Genomic DNA, 19615 nt, shown 5'->3' with positions numbered 1-19615 from the left:
TTACCTGTAGCCAGATGCAGAAATTAATTCTGGGTTGTTTCAAAATGATCTCTGAACTCCCTTCCAATCTCATTCCCTACCAACCTTCTGCCTCTCTAGCAGGCTTCATGCTCCTTCTTTCCACAACTGGAAAAAAAAATTAATTCATAATATTGGTAGCTTTACTATATTTTGGAAACCGTTTTCAAACAGTGTTTTCTATAGTCTCATGGTGTTGCCATATTTAATGTGCCAGACCTCATGTGCCTGATTCATTTTCCCTCTAGTGATAGGTACCATTTTGAAGAGTGCTTTATACTTCTCCTACCTCTGCCAGCATATTAAAGGATGCTGTTTGGCTTCATCATTATACCCAAATCTAATTGTCAAGATCTCAGCTTGAGCGGTAATGGCAGGGTGCAGCTGAGTGACTTCTTCCTGCAGTTCTCTTTCCTGGACTCTGCCTGTTCATCTGATTTCCAGGAATGGTTATAAAACAAAACAAAACAAAAAACCAGAGACCAAGAGCCAAGTGAACAAGAGAATGGTCACAATCACTTGAGAGAGATAAACCTGAAGCACCTGTGAAAGAATAAAGGGGTGATGTTCATAAATGGCATATCCAAACAGAGCATGGGAAGAGCTTGGCTTCCCCTCTTCTCTTCTGCTGAGGACATACCAGCCCTAGGCAGAGCTCAATCCCCAGTGTGAAAAATACATATTATATGGCTCTAAGCAGATAGTTACTATATGTATTTTGTTATATTGATTAGTTGTGCTTTTGTAGTTAAAATGAAGATTTTAGTTAAAATAGAGACTATGTATGGGGGGGAGTTGATTTTTAGGAATGAGATACTCACTTCGAGGAACACCTAGATCTTCCAGAGGAAAGGAATTTAGGAATTTATGGCTTCTTATCAGAAGAAGCTAATTTCTTCAGGCCTTGCTCAGACTCAAAGATGCCATGGGGATTAATGGAAATAGTTGACATACAACAGACAGAGTTTCTTGTTTTAAATAGAATGTATGCATAACCATGAAGGATATATGAATATGCACAAGTGTATTGGTTTAAAGGTGATTCCTTTGTTCACAAGGGATGCTTTTTGTGACTTAGTGCCCAAGAGCATCTGGACATCCACAATTCTTTGCTTTTTTATTGTCTTGTAATTGTCCTAACTCTAAATTTTATTACTCTAATTGTATTACTATTTTTATAACCATTTAATTATTATTAAACTTTAAAAATTTTTAAAAACCAAGTGATTGGTGTTTTTCACACCCAGCACATATCAGATTAAGACAGGTAATGGCACTTTCTCACAAGAATCTACTTTGCACCACGGCCTTCCAAGACTACACATTTTGGGAGGAGGGAGATAAAACAAGGAGGAAAATAAAAAGGGTGAAAAGAGCCCTAGAGAGCATTACTCCTCACTATGTGTCCTGGATGCCCCCAGCATGAGAGCTTCTGGCACAGGAGAGCTCTCAGGCAGCAAAGAGAAAATAATCATCCTTCAGTCACTTCCCAGGAAGTAGGTAGTGATCAGGATTACCTTCCTGATCCTTCCATGCTCCTCTTCTGCTGCACTGGCCAGTTCTGCATCACCAGCCTCACCTCTGGCTTCCCCCTTGAGGTACAGCACCCTTGTACCAGCTAACATTCATGAGCCCAAGGACAGGAGACATGGCATGAAATGAGCTGTATAAACACACAGTTTAAATGAAGGGCACTGTGATTAGTGTGGCAACGGTTTTCTCAGAAGTGCCTGGCTTTTAATAAAGTTAAAAACCCAGAAGTATTTCACAAGGAATGTATTATTTGAAGAAAAAGATAAAAAATGTTGTCTGAAAGATGCAGAACATTTTAGTGTCTCCTCTGCTTTAATCCCTGTTTGTCTTTTGGCAAAAGTTTGCATAATTTAAAAAAATAAAATCAATACATTTCAACAGTAAAAGCAGAAGTTCTGTCAGACAAACCAGAAATGTGCATGATGTAACAGGGAAGTATATTATGCTTCCTAAAGAAAGCTATGGGTCAGCTTGATAACAGAATTTTCCATTTCAGATTAACTGCTCTTCAGTTGAAAACAAGAAGAAAACTGCTGAGATTTTTTTTTTCTCTCTCTCATTTTCTTTCCCCCTCTATTAAACAAAAGCCTTATTGCCCTGTGACTTTTCCTAGACACCTTCAGTGTCTCAGACTGGCCACTTTGGAATGTTTCTACACTACCTGACACATCACCTGGCCAGCAGCCCTGGGAGCAGCCACCTCCTGGTCAGCTGCCCTTCCCTCCGGCCCCTCTGCTTTCCTTGGGATGCTGAAAGGGTAACACACACTTTCTGTCCATACCCCTGCAAGAAACAGCAGGACCCCAGCAGCCTGTCCCTAACAGCTTCCACCCTTTCTTCAAAACATTCAAGCAGAGGCAGAGTGTGGTGCTATGACCAGCTGCGGTTTTGGCGTGCAATGGGCTGGGTTTGTCTAGTCTGGAGCTGCTTGGAACCAGCTGGAATTACAGCCCCTGTCCACACAGGTGAGCCCTGCAGCCCCTGGCCTCCCAAACCCTGCTGGTTGTGCCTCGTACAGAGCACTTGGTAGTGTTTAAATGCAGAGAAGCCCCCAGGGATTTTTCTTCCTGTAAGGATGAAACTTAGATTTGAATGTTGGATTACCAGCTAGTGAGCTGCTCTTCACTACCTAGTGCAAACAAAACTGGCTATAAAAGAAATTAGTTGATGAGGGTTACTGACTTCCTGAATTACTCCTATATTTGTTTCCCAACATCAATTACCAAAAATTACCCATCCAATTCTTCAGAAATTCTTTAAAGAAGGAAGATGAATGATCACAAGTGCCATGTCATAATTTACTGACTTGAATGCAAAGGACTTGCCAAAAATTTTTTGATGGCTTCCCATCCCATGTTTTACTATTTGCTTAAACCTGTCGAGAGCTTATCCCAAGCAGCTCCTTAGCACGTACCGAAGGGCTCTCTACCAGTTAAACAGGAAGATAGGGACAGCCCAGCACTGCCATACACCTGTGAAGACTTTTTTTTTTTTTTTTTTCTCCAGAAAGCAAGGCTTTGTGTTGCAACTAAGCCAGCCTAAGGAGTTGTCCTCAACAAAAGGGGCAGTAATCTGAGGCAGAAGACTTTGCGTACAAAATAAATATGAAGCTTCCCTGAACGTTTGGTTTCAACAGAACAACTTGACTGAAGCACAGCTGTGAGGGAGAATAAATGTCGGAATCTGTGGTATTGATGATTCTGAGATTGTAGAAAGTCTCTGTCTGTCAGCCCCGCTGCCAAAGAAGAAGCCATAATTTGTCTGTGCTGGTTTCAAGGTTGTTTATTCTTGCTTATCTCTAACATGTTCTGCTGCCCTGCCGCAGGTCTGTCCTGCAGGGCAGCGTGTGGGGCTCTGCCCTCAGTGGGATGTTACAAACATTAAATACCAGAAACTACCTGTGCTGTATTTACAATAATGTGCCAATATCTGTCACCGATGTTGAACAGTGTGTCCCCAGCCTAAACCAACAGAAAAATGCCAACACTACAGTGAAACATGGAGGGCATGAAAAAGGAGAAAAAGGACAAGACACACCCAATTTCCCCCATCTTGTCCCCTTTGAACCCCTAATCTAGAAACCTAAAATTTTACTTTTGCACCCGTGCCACACTTAATTATTACTTATATCAAACACTCAGAGCTTGTAATTCATCCTGTAAGATTGAAAACTCTTTTCCATGGACAGAGATTACAGACAGTGTCACTGGGGGCTCTGTACAGGGGGGTTCCTGATCCCCTGCCAGGGTCCCAGGCCCTCCAGGGCAGCCAGAGGGAAGCTCTGGATTCCCACAAATAAAGAGCACTACTTCTCCCTCAGCACTTCTCCCTCACAAACAGCAAGGAAATAGTGATGATCTGGTTTGGTTTTTTAAAAAGATACTCCACAGCTTGACAGGAGAGACGTATAGAAGTATCTCAGGCAGTAGATAGGCAGGTTCCAACAGCTGTTTCAGCAACAGCGGTGAAAGCAGCAGGGGAAGCGCAGGCTCCTCTGGGGCACTGCAAACACCCCCAAAGCCACAGAAAAAGCTCCATTTCTTCCCATCGTGCCTGATGAAGTTTCTTTAGAAGCTACACAAGAGCTGATGGTGATGCACCCCTGAGGTTCCACCCAGCAGTTTCAGTGGAGGAAATAAAGCCATAGGAAAGATCACAAGCCCAGGAATGACTGCCACACCAGTGCAAACACGCAGCTATGTTTGCCTGAAATTCGCTCCTGTTCTTACCTTAGAGGTGCTTTGTGATTGCCTAAAAAGTAAAGCAAACATTAATAAATTTCCTGGTCCTGTCAGAAAGAGGCGCTTTAGGACTGTGCTGGGACAACAGAGAGATGACTTGGGACCAGAGTATGACAGCAGCCAGAGACAAGAGCCAGGTCCTCCCTCACTGAGCCCAGGCTGTGCTTCCCACGGGGCCAGGGACTGACCTGTTGAGTGCTTTTCCTGTGGCACACAGAGCAAGGAATAAACTTGTTTGTTTTTTTGAAGTCCCTTTCGTGTGGCACTTGCTGTGCAGGACCACATTCCAGCAGCAATCCCAACAGGCACAAAGCAGCTCTCACGCTGCCAGAGCCCGTTCCAGCCCCAATGCTTGGTTGCTCCCAGCTGCAGCAATGTGCTGTTGGCTCAGCAAGGCACAGAGTTTCCATCCCAGAGTTTCCAGAGGCAGACAGCCTGCCACCCACTCCAGGTGATATACGACAAGTTTAGAACACTTCCGCACAGGTCGGGTGAAACACTGTGTTTAAATGCTTTGTTTAAATATGGTGCTTGATAATGAGTACAGGATATTTTCCCAGATTAACATTAGAAAAGGTCCAGAGTCTTTTTGCTGCTGCTTCATGGAGAAGGTCAAATCCATTATTCCATTCCTACCCGCCAACAGGTTGCCCTTGCTTTTGTTTTTCCCAGAAGGCCAAGATTTTTTCTTAAGCTTTTTCTTTAAAAGCCAATGGAAACATTAAATCACAAGAAAATTCACAAAACCTTAAAATCTCAAACTAGAATCAAAGCACAATTGTCAAGGCAGACTTTTAAATAACATTTGGTACGCCAAAATTAAACATACTAATCTTGGATCTAGAGCTAAGGCAATTTGGAAATAACCAGTGGGTGTAATCCCCAACAGAAACATTTGGTGTTAAGGCACCCTTAAGTGAAATTTAAAAAAAAAAAAAAAAAAAAAAAAAGGCTGCTGAAAGTTTACATAAATCAGCTCCCAGTTAATGTGTTTCAGAGCAGCTACAGACAGGCATTTTCTGCCTTTTGAGCACAATGGAAAATTCAAGACCGCAAAGCTTTCATCAAGAACAAGTTAGAAAAAACCCTCCTAGAGCTACGGACTGCACAAATTGTCAAAGAAAAGCATGTGATTTCTTTCCTTCCAAAGACCACAGACAAAACTGCCCTGCACTGCACCTTCTGCATTTACCCCTTTGCTCTTTCCAGTGTGCCACATTTGCTACGAGCAGAAATAGGAACTGATACTCTGAATTGCATCCATGTGCAATGGATGTGGTCAAGACTGTTCTCTAGGAATACTTGGGATGAGGCAGTCTGCAGCAGAAGGAGGGGCTCAGGACTCGTGTTTGGATCTGTGCTTCTCTGCTCCTGTCCCAGTGCTCTGCCAGGGAGCAGCATCAGGTCAATCTGTGTGAAACCACTGCCACAACCACAGCCTAGGGGGGAGTCATGGAGCCTTTCCCAAGGCTGCACCACCTACTGTCCTTATCACATTTCAAATGCCTTGACTTTTTACACAGCCAGCACCTAAGCTATAGCTTCCTGTTCATTGAGTAACACCCAAACATATGGAACATGGAATATCAATATTGTTACCTAACAGCAATACTGATAGTCTGATACCAATACACGTGGAACACCAAGAGCTAATGTAATTGGTTCTGTTCACTTCTACGCAATCCATAAGAATATCCCATTTGCACTTAGCTCAAACAGGGCATATCAGGATCACTGGTGAGCTCCCCAAATGCATCCTTTTAAAATTCCATACTGTTCATGCACCACATGGCACTTACACAGAGAATCTGATCAAGAGCAGAGATTTCTAACACTGAAATTGTGATTGCCTGCTCAAATGAACACAGGGCTAAACTACTGGAGGGAACAGCTGGAGCTGTACCAGGGCAGGGTTAGGGTGGGTTTTGGGAAAAGGTTCTTCACCCAGAGGGTGCTGGGGCACTGAACAGTCTCCTCAACAGGGATTTGGTCACAGCACAAGCCTGAGAGAGCTCAAGGAGCATTTGGACAATGCTCTCAGCCCAGGGTGGGATTGTTGAGGTGTCCTGTGCAGGGCCAGGGGTAGGACTCAATGATCCTTATGGGTTCCTGCCAACTCAGCTGATTCTACTCAAATAGAGGGCTGGCAGGGAAGTGTCATTTCTGCCCTGCAGCTTTCCCAAAGCCCTCCAGGGAGCTGTGCAGGTATGAGCTGCCTGCCCTGGGCCCAGGCCACCAAGGTGTGGGGCAGCAGGACCCTCTGGTGACATCTGCTCCTCACTATTCAGGGGTACCTGGGATTACCCAAAAAGCCCCAGGAAGACTAATTTTCTAACCTTTACAAAATTGTGTTGCCAGTCTTAAGACCACTTGTTGAAATGGAAGATTCTGCATGTCCTTGCAAGGATCTCACCTGATCTTGACTGTCTCTCAATTGAAGGTTCAAAAAAACCAAACAAAACACCACGGCTTGATGTCTTCCTCATATTTCTGTGCCTATGCAATGAATGGAGAAGTAAGATTTACTTGCACCAGACAGCAGAGCAGCAAAGCCCCAGCAGCAGGAACTGCACAGCCAGCCAGCCCTCCCTGCTGCAGAAAACAGCATGCCAGGCATCTGGGAGCTGTAACCTGCCTCCCAGCTCAAAAACACCTGCAGCAATCTGAAGCCCATTCTTCTTTTTTTTCTTACTTTTCTGAATCTTCATCCACACCCTTCAGGATGGCCTGTGGCCTCCTCACTTTGTCATGGCAGTTGCATAATTCCCCAACACTGTTCTGCTCGACGCCTTCCTCCCCACTCTGCCACAGCCCTTGAGCCCAGCACAGGAGACACTGGGGAGCAGCAGCTATTGAAGGATGGCTTCAGGAATGAGAGGTGACCACCAACCCACAACCCCTGAGCTCTGAGGCAGGACAGAAGATGGAACTCCACAACAGAGAAGAAAGCTCTGGTATCTCACTTTCCAAAATAACATAGGAGAATCATTCTCAGCACCCTGACAAGAAAAGTTTCCCAACACCTTTTTTTTTTGTAGGCCATCTTTTAGGTCTTCTTTAACTCAAAGGAGCACTTTGTACTTCATAGCTTTTAGTTTTCAGAAAGCAGCTACATAAACCCCTCATCAATACTTAAAATGAAAGGGATGGCAGAATTTGGCTGTGTAAAGCTTCTGGAAAGGGCAAAGAGACAAAAGGACAGATGCAAGCAGTGAAACTGATACAGCTCCATGCCACCAACAGCTTCCAAACAGTAGTTTCCTGTTACTGCGTTTCTGCAGGAAGCCATGCAGGCTCTTGTGTGCTGGGGTATAAAATTTAAGACTAAACACTGTTCTAACCCTCACAGCTCAAGAGAATACTGGCACATGGCTAGAAAAGGAGCTGCCCTTTGGTGGCACGTCTGAGGAGACCATGAGAACACAGAAGGCAAAACCACCCAATCAGGAAGTGAGAAAACTCTGATATCTCACTGTATCACTGTTAGCTACAAGGAAAGATGGTCTAACAGTAGACTACAGTGGATTGAAGGGACCTCTGCTTCTTTTGCTGCTCTGGAAGAGGTTTCTTACAGACCAAGGAGCAGGTCACTTAGAACTGAAGCAGAAAGTGTCATCTCTGATTTGAAACTATACTGAAGTCAATGTCTAAATTTCTTCAAGGATCTCAGGGGTTGTTTTTCTGTCTCACAATTTACCTCCTATGAGTCTTGACAAAGTACTTTCCTATCTGACAGTGCAACTGCAAGGTTGAACTCATTAAATATTGGGAGACATTAACAGACATAACAGGAGCTGTTATGAAATTATAAAGCAGATTGTGAATATTTTCCTTTCTAGGAGAAAAACTGAAATAAACATTACTTAATCCTTTGCTAATAGGGGAGTGGTTGGCTCACAATGCCATAATCTGAAGTTCCAGCAGACCTCATTTAAACTGTCGGGTGGAGTTTCCAGCCACCGTTTAAGATAATTATTAAAGTCAGTGAAGACAGGAAAAAACGAGTTACAAGAAGTGAGGTGGTAGCGTCACCTGTTTCCCAGTGAAAACACCACCCAAAAGAAGATCTGTGTCCTGGAACCTGAACAACCCAGCAACTTGAGGTGTTTTAGTGTTCTTTTGATTAGGAGTAAAACACACTCCCCTGATGAGAGCAGAGAAAGGAACCACAAATCCAGAAGACACAGTCCAAGTTTTTCACAAACCTGGGAAGCAGAACCCTTAGGGAGCTGAGTAACAGCACAGCTATGCTGATTTACTGGGGGGCTGCCAGTAGAGACGTGAGGGTTGTCCCCAGTCTCTCCTGCCATCACATACTGTAACTTGATCCAAACCACCAGGGCACGAACAGCAAGGCACATCCAGCACATGGATATCCTGCTCCCCTGGTTTCACCTCTACACAGGCAACAGGCATGGTTTCTCATGGTGACTGTGACTGGCACAAATGTTTCTCTCTATTCTAGAGACCAAATGAAATGAAAGCAAGATGGAAGAATCACTCATAAGCACCTTGTGCCAAAATATCTGCTGACAACAAAGCCAAGGTGAGGGCTGATTGCTGCTAAAGGAAGTGGCCCCGCTCCCTCCATCCTCAGGCTCTTCCTTGGTGCTTCTCTGAACCTGCCTTGACCAGCCTTGCTAAAGCTAAACCAGCAAAAGGCTGCTTCTGCTGAAGGTTTGAATGTTCTTCCTTGTGGCACAGACACCGGTTAGACAGACACAAATACTGGCACAAAAAAAGTTCTACAGCAGGCATCCAGGAGGCTGCATCCTTCTGGTGTCACTGAACTTCAGTGCATGGTAACTTGGCACAGTGATGCCCCCAAACAGGAAAAACTTCATTAGAGCCATAGAGCTTGGATGGAGAGAGCAAATGCCCCGAGAGTCAGTAGAAATCCCATAGGAAGGAAACCTTGAGGCACAGGGAGAGCTGCTCCCTGAACTGCACACCCAAAGCTGACCCTGGCAGGCAGGCTGCTTTTTACTCAACTCCATACACTCCTGCCCTCGAGGGGAATGGCCATTTGTGTGCTGTCAAACAGGGCACATGAACAAGAGAAGGGCATTCACCAGTCAGTGTTTCCTCCTACAGAGCCACTGACTCGAGATGCTGCTGGGATTACTACAAAATCGAAATACAGAGGTATTTGAGTTTCTTGAGATTTCCTGTTCTGGCTTCCCTTGCAACAAGCCCCATGGATAATAGGGGAATAACATGAATCCCACACAAAACCACCGGTTGCTTCAGAGTTAAGAAACATCCAGCCTATTCTGAGAAACCTCTCACGCATTAGAAGGCAACATGTTCACTTAACCAGGATGGTTCATTTTTAGCCAGAGCTTCTAAACTCGTCTTCTTTCAGCAGCATTAATAGTTTTAGGTTACTACAGTTACAAGAGTTCTGTATATATATATATATATATTTTTTTTTTGTACCTCTTTAGTAGGTGCTCTCTTCTCTCTCTCCTACAGTTCTATTGTGAATCTCCATCTTTCTTCCTCAGACCTTAGCCCTGTCCAGACTCCGACGTTTTTCAGAGCACGTCTGCCGGGGAGCACGGCAGCCAACTGCACCCTCCCCGCTCCCAGTTCTGATGTCTTTCCACCATCCCAGCCAAGCCAGACCTCTTAGTCACCGCTGGCAGAGCGGAATTCCGCCTTTCTCCCAGCTGACCCCTTCCTCTTCGTCCTGCCAGAGCTTCCAGGGTCCCAGCGGTGCTCCTGGGGCAGGATGGAGCCCCTGCACCGGCGGCACAGGCGGGCACGGTCGCACTCACTCGCCCCTTCCCCGCTGCCCCGGACAAACCCCGCAGGGCTGCGGGAGACCCGTGAGGGGCTGCCCTCCACACCCCACGGCTGAAAAGCCGCCGCCCCTCCCTGAGGGAGCGCTGAGAGCTGCCCCGCAGCCCGCACAGAGCCGGCCCGGCGCTGCCGGGGTCCCGCTGCCGCTCCGACCCTCACCTCCCCGGTACAAAAACAACCTTTTCCCCGAGCGGGCCATGAGAGCCAAGCCGCCCAGCCCTGCTCCAGCCCTGCTCCAGCCCAGCCCCGCATCCCCCGGCTCACCTCGGCCGAGAGCGCGGCTCCGTCCCGCAGCCCCGGCGCCGCCCCCGCCGCCGGACCGGAGCGGACCGGGATGCCCTTCCCGGGGCCGCCCCTCAGGTCAGCTCAGGTCGGGGAGACTCCCCGGGAAGGACCCGTCCCTTCCCTGAGCCCCGGCGGCGCTCCGCGGAACGACCGCACCCCCGGCACCGCCGCTTTCGGCCGGGCGCTCCGGGGTTTTAAATTCCCACTGTGCCACTTAAAATTGTCACAAGGAATTTTTTTTTTTTTTTCCCATCTCGCTCTCTCCTTTCTCACTTGCGGGAGTTTGTGCTGTACCCCTTGGCCAGGTAACCCGAGCCGTCCCCTCGCAGCTGTACCTGTGTTGTCTCGCTCGAGTGGCGATGCGTGGCAGCGTGACCCACCCTGGCCGGAGACATCCCGACATCAGGAGCCGCTAATTACGGGCAGGAGGAGGAGGAGGAGGAGGGGAAGGCGGAAACTTCCCACACCTGTTGACGCCAAGGGAGATCCTACACTAAAGATAGGAAACTGAAGGTTGTACTTAAAAAAAAAAAAAAAAAAAAAAAAAAAAAAGGGCAGCCCGTATCTGAACTGCTGACGTGTAGCAAAGCAAGTTTCAAACATACCCTCAAGCAGGAGGAACTTTTCTGTTAAATTCCTGACAATGATTGCTTAACAAGTTCTTAATGAGTATGAACAAAGAAGGAAAATTTGGGCTTTCATTTAGAAAAGCACCACTGACTGCTAGGCTGCTGTAGGGTGGAGTAAATTGCATTGGAATTCACCAGAGATTTTGCGAAGCAGCTTAGGTGATACAACCAAGCATGGTTTAGACAGAGATGTTCCTACCTGGAGCAAGAGTTAAACACGAGTTCTTTAGAGATGCCTTCCAGCCCCGTGTTTTGATTCCCATGTGTTACTAAGGTGTTACAAATGTTGTACCTGTGACAAACCTTTCCACCACAGAAATACTGACATTGCTGCAAACAAAAACGCTTTCTCCGCGATCAAGTAATCTGTCCCCACCAATAATACGTTATTTATTTTATCAGAACAGGTCTTAAATTTTAAGTTAAAAGAGATTTCAAGATATTTTTGTGTGTGCAGCTGAGCAGAATTTAAATTAATGAGAGAGTTGCTGCTGCTGAAGGTGTCAGTGCTCATCCATCCTCCTTGGAGCATCCTGCGGGGGTTCGTAGGGCAAGCACAGCACCTGCAGCACCGCCACACGCAGACACCCCGCGGGGAGGTGACAAGGTGGAGAAGGAGGGTCTGGAGCTCAGATCTCTCTCCATAAGAGTTCCAGAGCCAGTATTTATGTCCCCTGGGGTTACTACAGCAGGGATGGTAAAATCTTAGTTTCTGGACATGGAGATGTAGCCAACCAGCAGGATTCAGATCACACGTGTGCCTCCGGGCTGTTTTACCATCAGCTCCTGAAACTTGAAGCGGGAGCAGTACTCACAGGTCTGGGCTGGGGTATGCGGGGTCTCAGCGAGCCAAGTCGGGGTCTGGGAAGCAAAAAATCTACCCCAAGTCCCCGTGGAGAGCACAGCAAGGTGTAAATCACTCTCCAAAGCATCCGGCACAGCAGTGGCATCATCACCTCCGAGCTAGTTTGACAGCTGCAAATCGCCTGAATAAAATAGTTTTCAAGCTTTTGGTCCGGATTTTGTTTGATGAGCAGTTTCCTATGTCGTCTGTCAGCCGGTGAGCGGCTGGGGACACGGCAGGGCAGCGGGGACGTGCCAAGGGCTGCCTGCACACAGCTCAGGGGGTCTCTTCTGACTTTGCTTTTAGCCAAACAGAAATTTTTCCTCCCTTTGGAAAATGAGATCAAACCCTCTTGTGATGCTGCCAGCAGCCCTTCTCTGGTGTTCTCCTGCCAGGAGCCAGATTGCAGAGTGAGACCCTTAAAACCCCTGCATTTTTTTGTGCCGTGGTATTCCCTATCAGTCTCAATGGGATGGACACTGGAGTATGTTCCCATTCCCAGTTTTTTTTGTTTTTTTTTTTTTTTAATCAAGTTTCTGTGAGAGGAAAGAAGAATAAAACCAGTGAGAAGCTTTGCTTGCAGACACTCACACCTTGGAATGAAGTTCCCAAGCCTCTAATAAGAGCTTTTCTTTAAAAAAAATGAAGTTGGCAGAAACAGAGAAAGCCTTTTAGAGGCATTAGGACATTATAATATTTATTGTTCAGTGTGCACCAACCCTGGTTTATGCACTCTGATACATTTTGCCAGTTGAGTCAGGCATGATAATAAACATCATGTCCAGCAAGTGGATTAATAATGGAGATGTGATATGAGAGAAATTGGAGCACTGAAGGAAATTGGAACAGCGTGGTACCTTCAGAGAGAAGGCAGGATGGCTGTTACATAATTTAAACCCAAAGTGAGGTGTTCTACCACAGACAAAAGGCCAGCAGACCCCTGCTCTGCACAATAATGGCCTAGCTGCAGCTTTCTCCCCGGTCCAAGAATCCCTAAGAGCAACTCCCTTGTAACTACAGCTGGCAGCAGGGAGACATGGAAACATTTGAGTATATGGAAATTAAGTACTTGTTTGTCCCTTTTTGCAGGAGCCTGAGATTGCAAAAGCTTTCCCTGGCCCAAACCCAAAGTTAGAGAGTACTGAATTAATCATTACCACCAAATTGGTTGGATCATATTGGAAAGTGTCATGCTGATTGTATCAAATAATTTTAATTTCTATCACATTTAAATAGATTTAACCATATTCAAATGCCATTTCAAAAGGAGTATTTGTTTTGAGTTGGAGGGAAAATGTTTGTGTAGAAAGTGTCAAATTTGTAACATTTTTGTGTATTTTTAATTCACCTCACCATACTTCCTTTTATTTTCAATACTCATTAAAAGTCATTTCTTCCTGCCAGAGCCCCAGTTTGAAAGAAATGCCAGAAAGCCCTGAATCACTGGAAAATCCCAAAGTAACTCCACCAATTACAGCAATGGATGAATTTCATAGCTACAAGTAAGAGCCCAGACCTGTAACGCTGCGGTCAGTAAGCACTGCCAGTTCCCATAAATCAGGTGGCTCTGATTCGGGTACCGAGATCAAGTTACAAACACCCAGTGTTTGACTGCCCCCACCTCTCTGTTTACATTTATTTGTAAACATTTATTTCTTGTCAGACTGATGCTACCATTCACGCCATAAAGTGGAGTTTTCCTGAAGGCAGGGAAGCAGCTGCAGCATGTGAGACAAAAAGCTCTGTGCTTCACACTTAAACCACTGTGGGGTGTGGAGGTAAATAAGGCAGTGAGAACCCCCTAAATCCAACTGGCCACTGTGTTCCAACATAAATAAAGGTCTTCATAAGCCTTTTGTTCCTCCTTGGTCCTTAAGGATATTTGCTGTATTGCAGCAGTTCATGGCTCTTCAGATGTGAATCACTCTACTCAGAGGCTATTTGGAAGTAAAATACATTTAGGACTATAAACAGATGCTAAAGTCCATTTCCAGAAAACGTGCCTGGCTCATTATTGATGCAGGGCTGCTCCTCCGAGGTGCTAATGCAAGAAAGAAGATGGTCTAGTCTGAGTGCTGGAGCTTTGCTGAGTTGGACGTTTTCATTTAAATGTTTCCTCTTGAAAGAGGTGAATCATTTTGATATGAAACCTGTACCAGTCTGAAAGCAGCATGTGACTGAGATTTCCGAGTCACCAAAACTAGCCTGTGAAACAAACAAAAAAATCTTCAGGTGGAGGAATAGGCGTGGGTACATTGTGTGCTCATCAGCCGGATCACAATAATCATTGAACAGAGTTTTTTTCTTACTTTGTGTGGTGCAAGGCGTTTCGTGTTTGTCTGGCTGAATTCCAGCAGACCTGCCTGGTTTTCTTGTTGGTAGCATCCCTCCTTAGTCCCACTTAGGTGCACTCTGGTCTGCCTGGGCAGAGCTCCAGACTCCTGAGCCAGAGCCCAAATCTCAAGGATTAGCAGATGCTTAAGCATTGACCTTGCCAGGTGCTAGAGGTGCCCTATGAGCCAAAAATCCCACAACACTTATGTAAAGCAGAAACTACTCATCCCCAGGGAAATTTATTCCACTATGGGATGGGGCATACAACAAACTCACCAAAACACCAGGGAAAAACAGATCCACGGAAGATTTTCACTCCCCCTGAGACAACCAATGCCAGCACACAGCACTTACCGAGTTTAGAGTGAGTATTTAACCGGTGAAATAGAGTCCTTTTGTTCACATTCAGAACTGCCGGTGTTTACTGAGGTTTCCCGGGTTTCCACCGGGCTGTGGGTGGCTGAGTTAATTACGGAACATTTTCTGCAGCTCATCCTCTCCTTAAAGCTTAATGGTCTTTCAACAGCCCCAGCGTCCTTCCTGGCCATTGTGTCAGGTTAAATGTTGTTTGATCTCCATTTGAAAAGCAGAATTAGTAGCAGGGGTGTAATATTTGCCGTGTTACCTCTAATCATTCATCCTTAGCCAGCCCGGGGCTGATAAGGAAGGAGAAGCGGGCAGGAAAACCGGAGCGGTTTTCTGCAGTAGCCATGGAGTCGGTAAACACGGCAGGGCTCTCAGCCCTGAGCGGGGCTGAGGTGTGTGCTCACCTGCCAGCAGCCAGGGCTGCCCTAAACCCACAGCAGCAGCTAAAACACCCTCGTCTACAGCAGCACGGTAGGATTAGGGATCAATCACACTGCCATGAGCGGGAAGTGCAGACAGGCGCTCAATTTTCCCGTCTGAAGAGCCTGGAGGGGATGCAGCCTTCGGGCTGGTGATGGAGGCTCCTGCAGAGGGGACCTGTGGCTGTGCCCTGCCCTGTGGCACTGCAGTGACCATGCTTTCCCTGAAGCTGCCTGTTACAGTGAGCTCATGGACATTCTGTTTCCCCTTCCCCAGGACCCTGTGACTCTGATCAAGATAACCCCTGGATCTCTCCTTCCTGCCCCAACGGGGTTGGCGGAGAGCCAGGGAAGCCCACCCTGTCTAAAGTCTATATAGACCCCTGACATTTCCTGTTCGTTCTCTTTTGCCCCGCTCTCCACAAGGACATCACAGAATAAAGAGAGCTGAACCAACTTATCTCGGGGTAAGAGCCTCTTTTGGAAATCTTTACCATCTCCTGATATTCCTCCCCTCACAGCCTCTGACCTCTGAGCTAGCCTGATTATTCGGGGGGCTGTGTGGGGGGGGAACGTCAGCAGCCCACCACAGAAGGCTCCTCCGAGAGCTGTGGCAGTCGGGAGCCTCCATCAGCGTTCCACAGTTTTGCTTTCCCCGGCTCCAGCCAGAAAATAACAGCCAATCTGGAGTAGGTGAACCAAAATAAAACGGAGCTGAAATGAAGTGCAGCTAAAGGCAGCAGAGCTGTGCAGCGTGGTAGTGGTGTTTCGGGGGTGGTCAGTGGGATAGACCACTCTCGTGAGTGTCGTGCACAGGTGAAGGCCAGAGGATCTTTCCCAAGCTGTGGTTTCCATTTCCAAGGGAAGCACAGGAACCCACGCCCCTCCCCAGGTTTCCATCTAGTGACTCTAAGGTGGCAAATGCCAGGATGAGCAGGGGCCACAGCTCTGATTTTGTCTCTGATGCAGCAACTGGCCCTGGGAGCAGCAACAGTGGGGACTTCCCTGCAATGCATCAGCACTGCCAGCCCAGATCTCCCCCCTGGAGCCATCCCGTGCTGAGGACAGAGCCCCTGTGCCAGCCTCTTTCCAGCCCTGGTAATCTGTGAGTAGAGGCACCTAAAAAATGCAGCTCCATCTCCTTCCAGAGTGGCTGAGCTGGGAATACTCCTGGTGTGGATAGCAGGCAGCTGCAGCATGGCCAGGCTGGTCTCTCTCGGTGCATCCTCCCCCTGTCCTCCCTGCTCCCTAAACACTTCCAGGGCTGCTCTTCTCCAACCAGAAACACCACAGGCATGGGCCAAGCCTCTCCTGTGTTTTACAGCCCTTCTGCTCTGCTCAGCTCCATGGCCAGCGCTGTGGCCAGGCACTGCTTGATGCCCAGGGCTGGTGCTCCTGCCCAGGGCACAGCCACCCCACTGCTCCCACAGCTGGAAATGGCCCTGCCAGCACCCCTGGGGAGGGAGAACCATCCAAAAACCATGAGAGAACTGGGATAAAAAATGGCACAGAGACCTGCAGGGAAGTGAGGCTTTGCTGAGGGCAGGGCACAGGGTCTGGGAGCTGCCCCCAGCAGCTGCCCTCACACACAGATTACCTACTGCCAGCCCCTTCTGTTCACCCTGCAAGGAGCTGCAGACCCCTGGGAAGCAGCTCCCAAAAGAGCAGGGAATTAAATCAAACAGGAACTGACCTGGGGCAGCCTCTCAGCATGCCAGGCTGTGAACCATGACAGCTCCAAAGGGGCTTCCCAGTGCTCTCCCTGAAGTGGCTGCCAGCATGTCAGGAGCAGGAGCCAGTGCTCTCAGCTGTCATGGTCACTGAGCCCAGAGGTGCCCTTATGTGCTCACTAATCTGTAAAAATAACAGTGGAGACCCCTCCTGGGGCCTTGAGGACACCTGAGACAAATCAGGCACAGGGGCATCTTCGTTTCCCAGCTCTTAGCTTCCAAATTTTGGACATTAAGGATTTCTCTCAGGCTGATGGCTCAGTGCTGGATGCAGGTTTGTGTCCCACCTGGAGGTCTAGAGTGTGAGGTCAGCCACCCAGAGGCATCTACTTGTTTCCCCTTATTGGCTGACTTTCTGGTTTCCCCCCAATGAATCAACGAATCAACAGGATTATTACAGTACAAAAGAATATATGCTTGGATTTGCACAATATATTTGGATAATCTGGCCAGGGTTTGGTTTGTGTGCCCTGAGTTCGTGTGGTTAGCACAAAGCTGCTGCACACCTGTACAGGGCACCTGGCTAATTCTGCTTGTTCTTTTCCACTCCAGAGCCCAGCTCTCCTCCCTGCTCCAACAGGATTCTGTGGGATAACACCACCCACAGGAGTCTCCTCAGGGTGTTGATCCAGCTGCTCTGTACCCCGCTGACCCCTGCAAGAGCACCTGCTCAGCATCCCTGTGTGTCCAGAGGGTATCCCAGGTGCAGGGACAGAGCATCTCATTGCACACATCTTGGTTCTGCACAGGACACTGCCCCTCAGGCCTTCCTACAGCTCCCAGCTCTGCAGCTCCAGCTGTCCCCTCTGTCCCACCCTGAAGGAATGTCACGGGGTGTTGCCACTAAAAATGTCCCTCAGACATTTTTGGAGGTTCCAGGCCCTAGTCAGAAGCATTTGAGACCCTGGCAGGCAGCTGGAAACAGCTGTGATTTTGAGTTTGAGCCATGGAATGATTTACCAACCTTGCAGGAAGAACAAGAAGTCACAAAAGTTTAGATATTGTAGTAGAAGTAGTTACAAAGTAGAGGGAAGAATTTTTTAGTGTTGTACGGGGGGGGGGGGGGTGTTAATACTTGTACAGGGGGTTTTTTACTTTGTACATGGGGTCAGAGGTTTTAAGATGGAGGAATGTAGGCCGGTCCTGTCCTTCCTCTTTTTTCTTCCTTACCGCCATGTTTTTTGGTGATGCTGGCACTTCCAGATTGGTTTAGAGTAAAAAAGCACCATTTAATATAGGTAGTAGGTATTGGGGAAAAACTGTAAACCTGTAGCACATAATGTACCATATACAGGGGCAGGGAGAGAAGAAGCAGTTGGGAGTCAGAGAGGATGTCAGGGTGTGTGTGTGCCTCTGCCTGAGCTGCTGAGCAAACCACAGCAGCCAGAGAAGAAAATCTTTTAGATAGCTTGCAATAAACTGCCTTGAGACCGAGCAACAAGAGACTGCTGAGTTTTCTTTGGAAGCACGGCTTGGAGGAGGGAATTTTCCACCACACGGAACCCCTGAACCAGGCCTGGGTTCTGTCAAGGAGGCTCCTGGGGAACGCAGCCAAGGAGTTCCATGGCACGCCCCAGGTGATCCTGCCTGTCCTGCCACAGGAGGCAAATCACTTCACCTGCACAACCTAATGGCAGCTAATCGTGGCATGGTCCACTGGCTGCCTGGTCAGGCTGCCCCTTCCAAAGGCCTTGGAAAAACACTGGGTGTTTGGAACAGCGATGGTGACTTCAAATGCCTGCCTTGCACAGCTCTTTGTGGTGAAACAAGTGTGAGAAATTAAAAAAAAAAACAACAAACCAAAACCAAAAATAACCCAACATAATAAGGAGCAGCAGCAAAGTTTTCAATTTCCTAATCCTCAAATCTCTCCCCGTCTTAAAAGAAAAAGCATTTTTTGTGGAGAAAAATTAAGGAAAGGCTGAGGGGAAAAAAGCAGAAAAGAAAAGCCACTGATTCCTGTGTGCCTGAGAGTTTTCTTTCAGGATATGGATTTTGAGGGGTGTTGTGTCTCAACCTGGGAATCACAACAAAATACAGGGAATTGGCTCTTCCTGCTTTGTCCTGAGAGCAGGGAGAGACATGGAATTATTTTAAGACCACTTGCAAATGATGTGTGGGCCTGCAGATCCCGTTTTCTTCCCTCTCTTAATGATGCCAGGGGATCACCTCACCCAGGAATATGAGACCATCTGGAAAACATCATCCAGTGCATTATTCCCCATGCCAGAGGGATATTTATAGATAAAGTAAATAATGTTGTCACAATCCAAACAAATAAGGATTGTGACAATATTATCCAAAATATATTATTCAAATAAGGAGAGGCTGCAAGGTAGTGGAGTGTCTCCTCCCCCATCTCTGTGCATTGCTTTGCCCCAGGAGGGGCCAGCTGGGATCTTTTAAGTCCCTTCCAACCCAAACCATTCTATGATTCCATGATCCTTCCAAATTCAGACAGTTTTGGAGAGCAGGTGGGAGCAGTCCAACCAGTCCCTCACAGGACCAGAGTCCCTCTAAGCCCCTTGCCCAAATCTGTTCCATAAAACCATGTAATGCTCAAAAGGCTGTATATTTTTGAATCAAACTAGGCTCATTTCAAAGGAGTGTCTCGCAAGAGAGACTTGTTCAGCTTCCCCTCAGCTGAGCAGTTCAGGTTGTAATTCACTGTTTGGATCTAACCCACTGAACAAAATACTGCCTTTGCCTTTAAAAGGAAAATTCATTGAGCAAGTTCAGGCCAGTTCTCATTACAGGCTTCCTAAATTTATTCATGGAAAATTAAATATTCTCTTTAGATAGGCAAATAGGTACATATCTGTGTCTCCAAAGTAGTTTCAGTCTCTCAGTTTGTAAACTAATGGATATAATTCCCTTTGCAGCACTACCTAGCGCGGCTCCAGGCTGTGAT

General features: G+C 47.2%; 1 protein-coding gene and 1 long non-coding RNA gene across 16 annotated transcripts in view; both read right to left on the bottom strand.

The window, feature by feature from the left end:
- The window catches only part of A4GALT (alpha 1,4-galactosyltransferase (P1PK blood group)), a 45228-nt gene extending 34334 nt beyond the window's left edge, over positions 1-10894 (bottom strand). For 10 of the 15 annotated variants that reach the window (XR_012053671.1, XR_012053673.1, XR_012053672.1 and 7 more), the window contains exon 1: positions 10718-10887. Coding sequence is in view for 5 of the 15 variants with exons in the window: in XM_072923730.1 (XP_072779831.1) it covers positions 5-73 (69 nt within the window). In the remaining 10 variants the exon portion in view is untranslated. The other 5 variants (XM_072923730.1, XM_072923732.1, XM_072923731.1 and 2 more) reach the window with 5 other exon arrangements.
- Positions 10895-12524: 1630 nt separating this feature from the next.
- LOC140682294 (uncharacterized) lies at positions 12525-14885 on the bottom strand. The gene is made up of 2 exons (XR_012053817.1): positions 14544-14885; positions 12525-14060 (listed from the first exon to the last, which is right to left on the bottom strand). It is a non-coding gene; the product is annotated as an uncharacterized lncRNA (long non-coding RNA).
- Between the last annotated feature and the right edge of the window lie 4730 nt (positions 14886-19615).

The sequence above is a fragment of the Taeniopygia guttata genome, chromosome 1A, assembly GCF_048771995.1.
Source record: "Taeniopygia guttata chromosome 1A, bTaeGut7.mat, whole genome shotgun sequence".
NCBI lineage: Eukaryota > Metazoa > Chordata > Aves > Passeriformes > Estrildidae > Taeniopygia > Taeniopygia guttata.
This window is presented reverse-complemented; position numbering and strand designations above follow the sequence as displayed.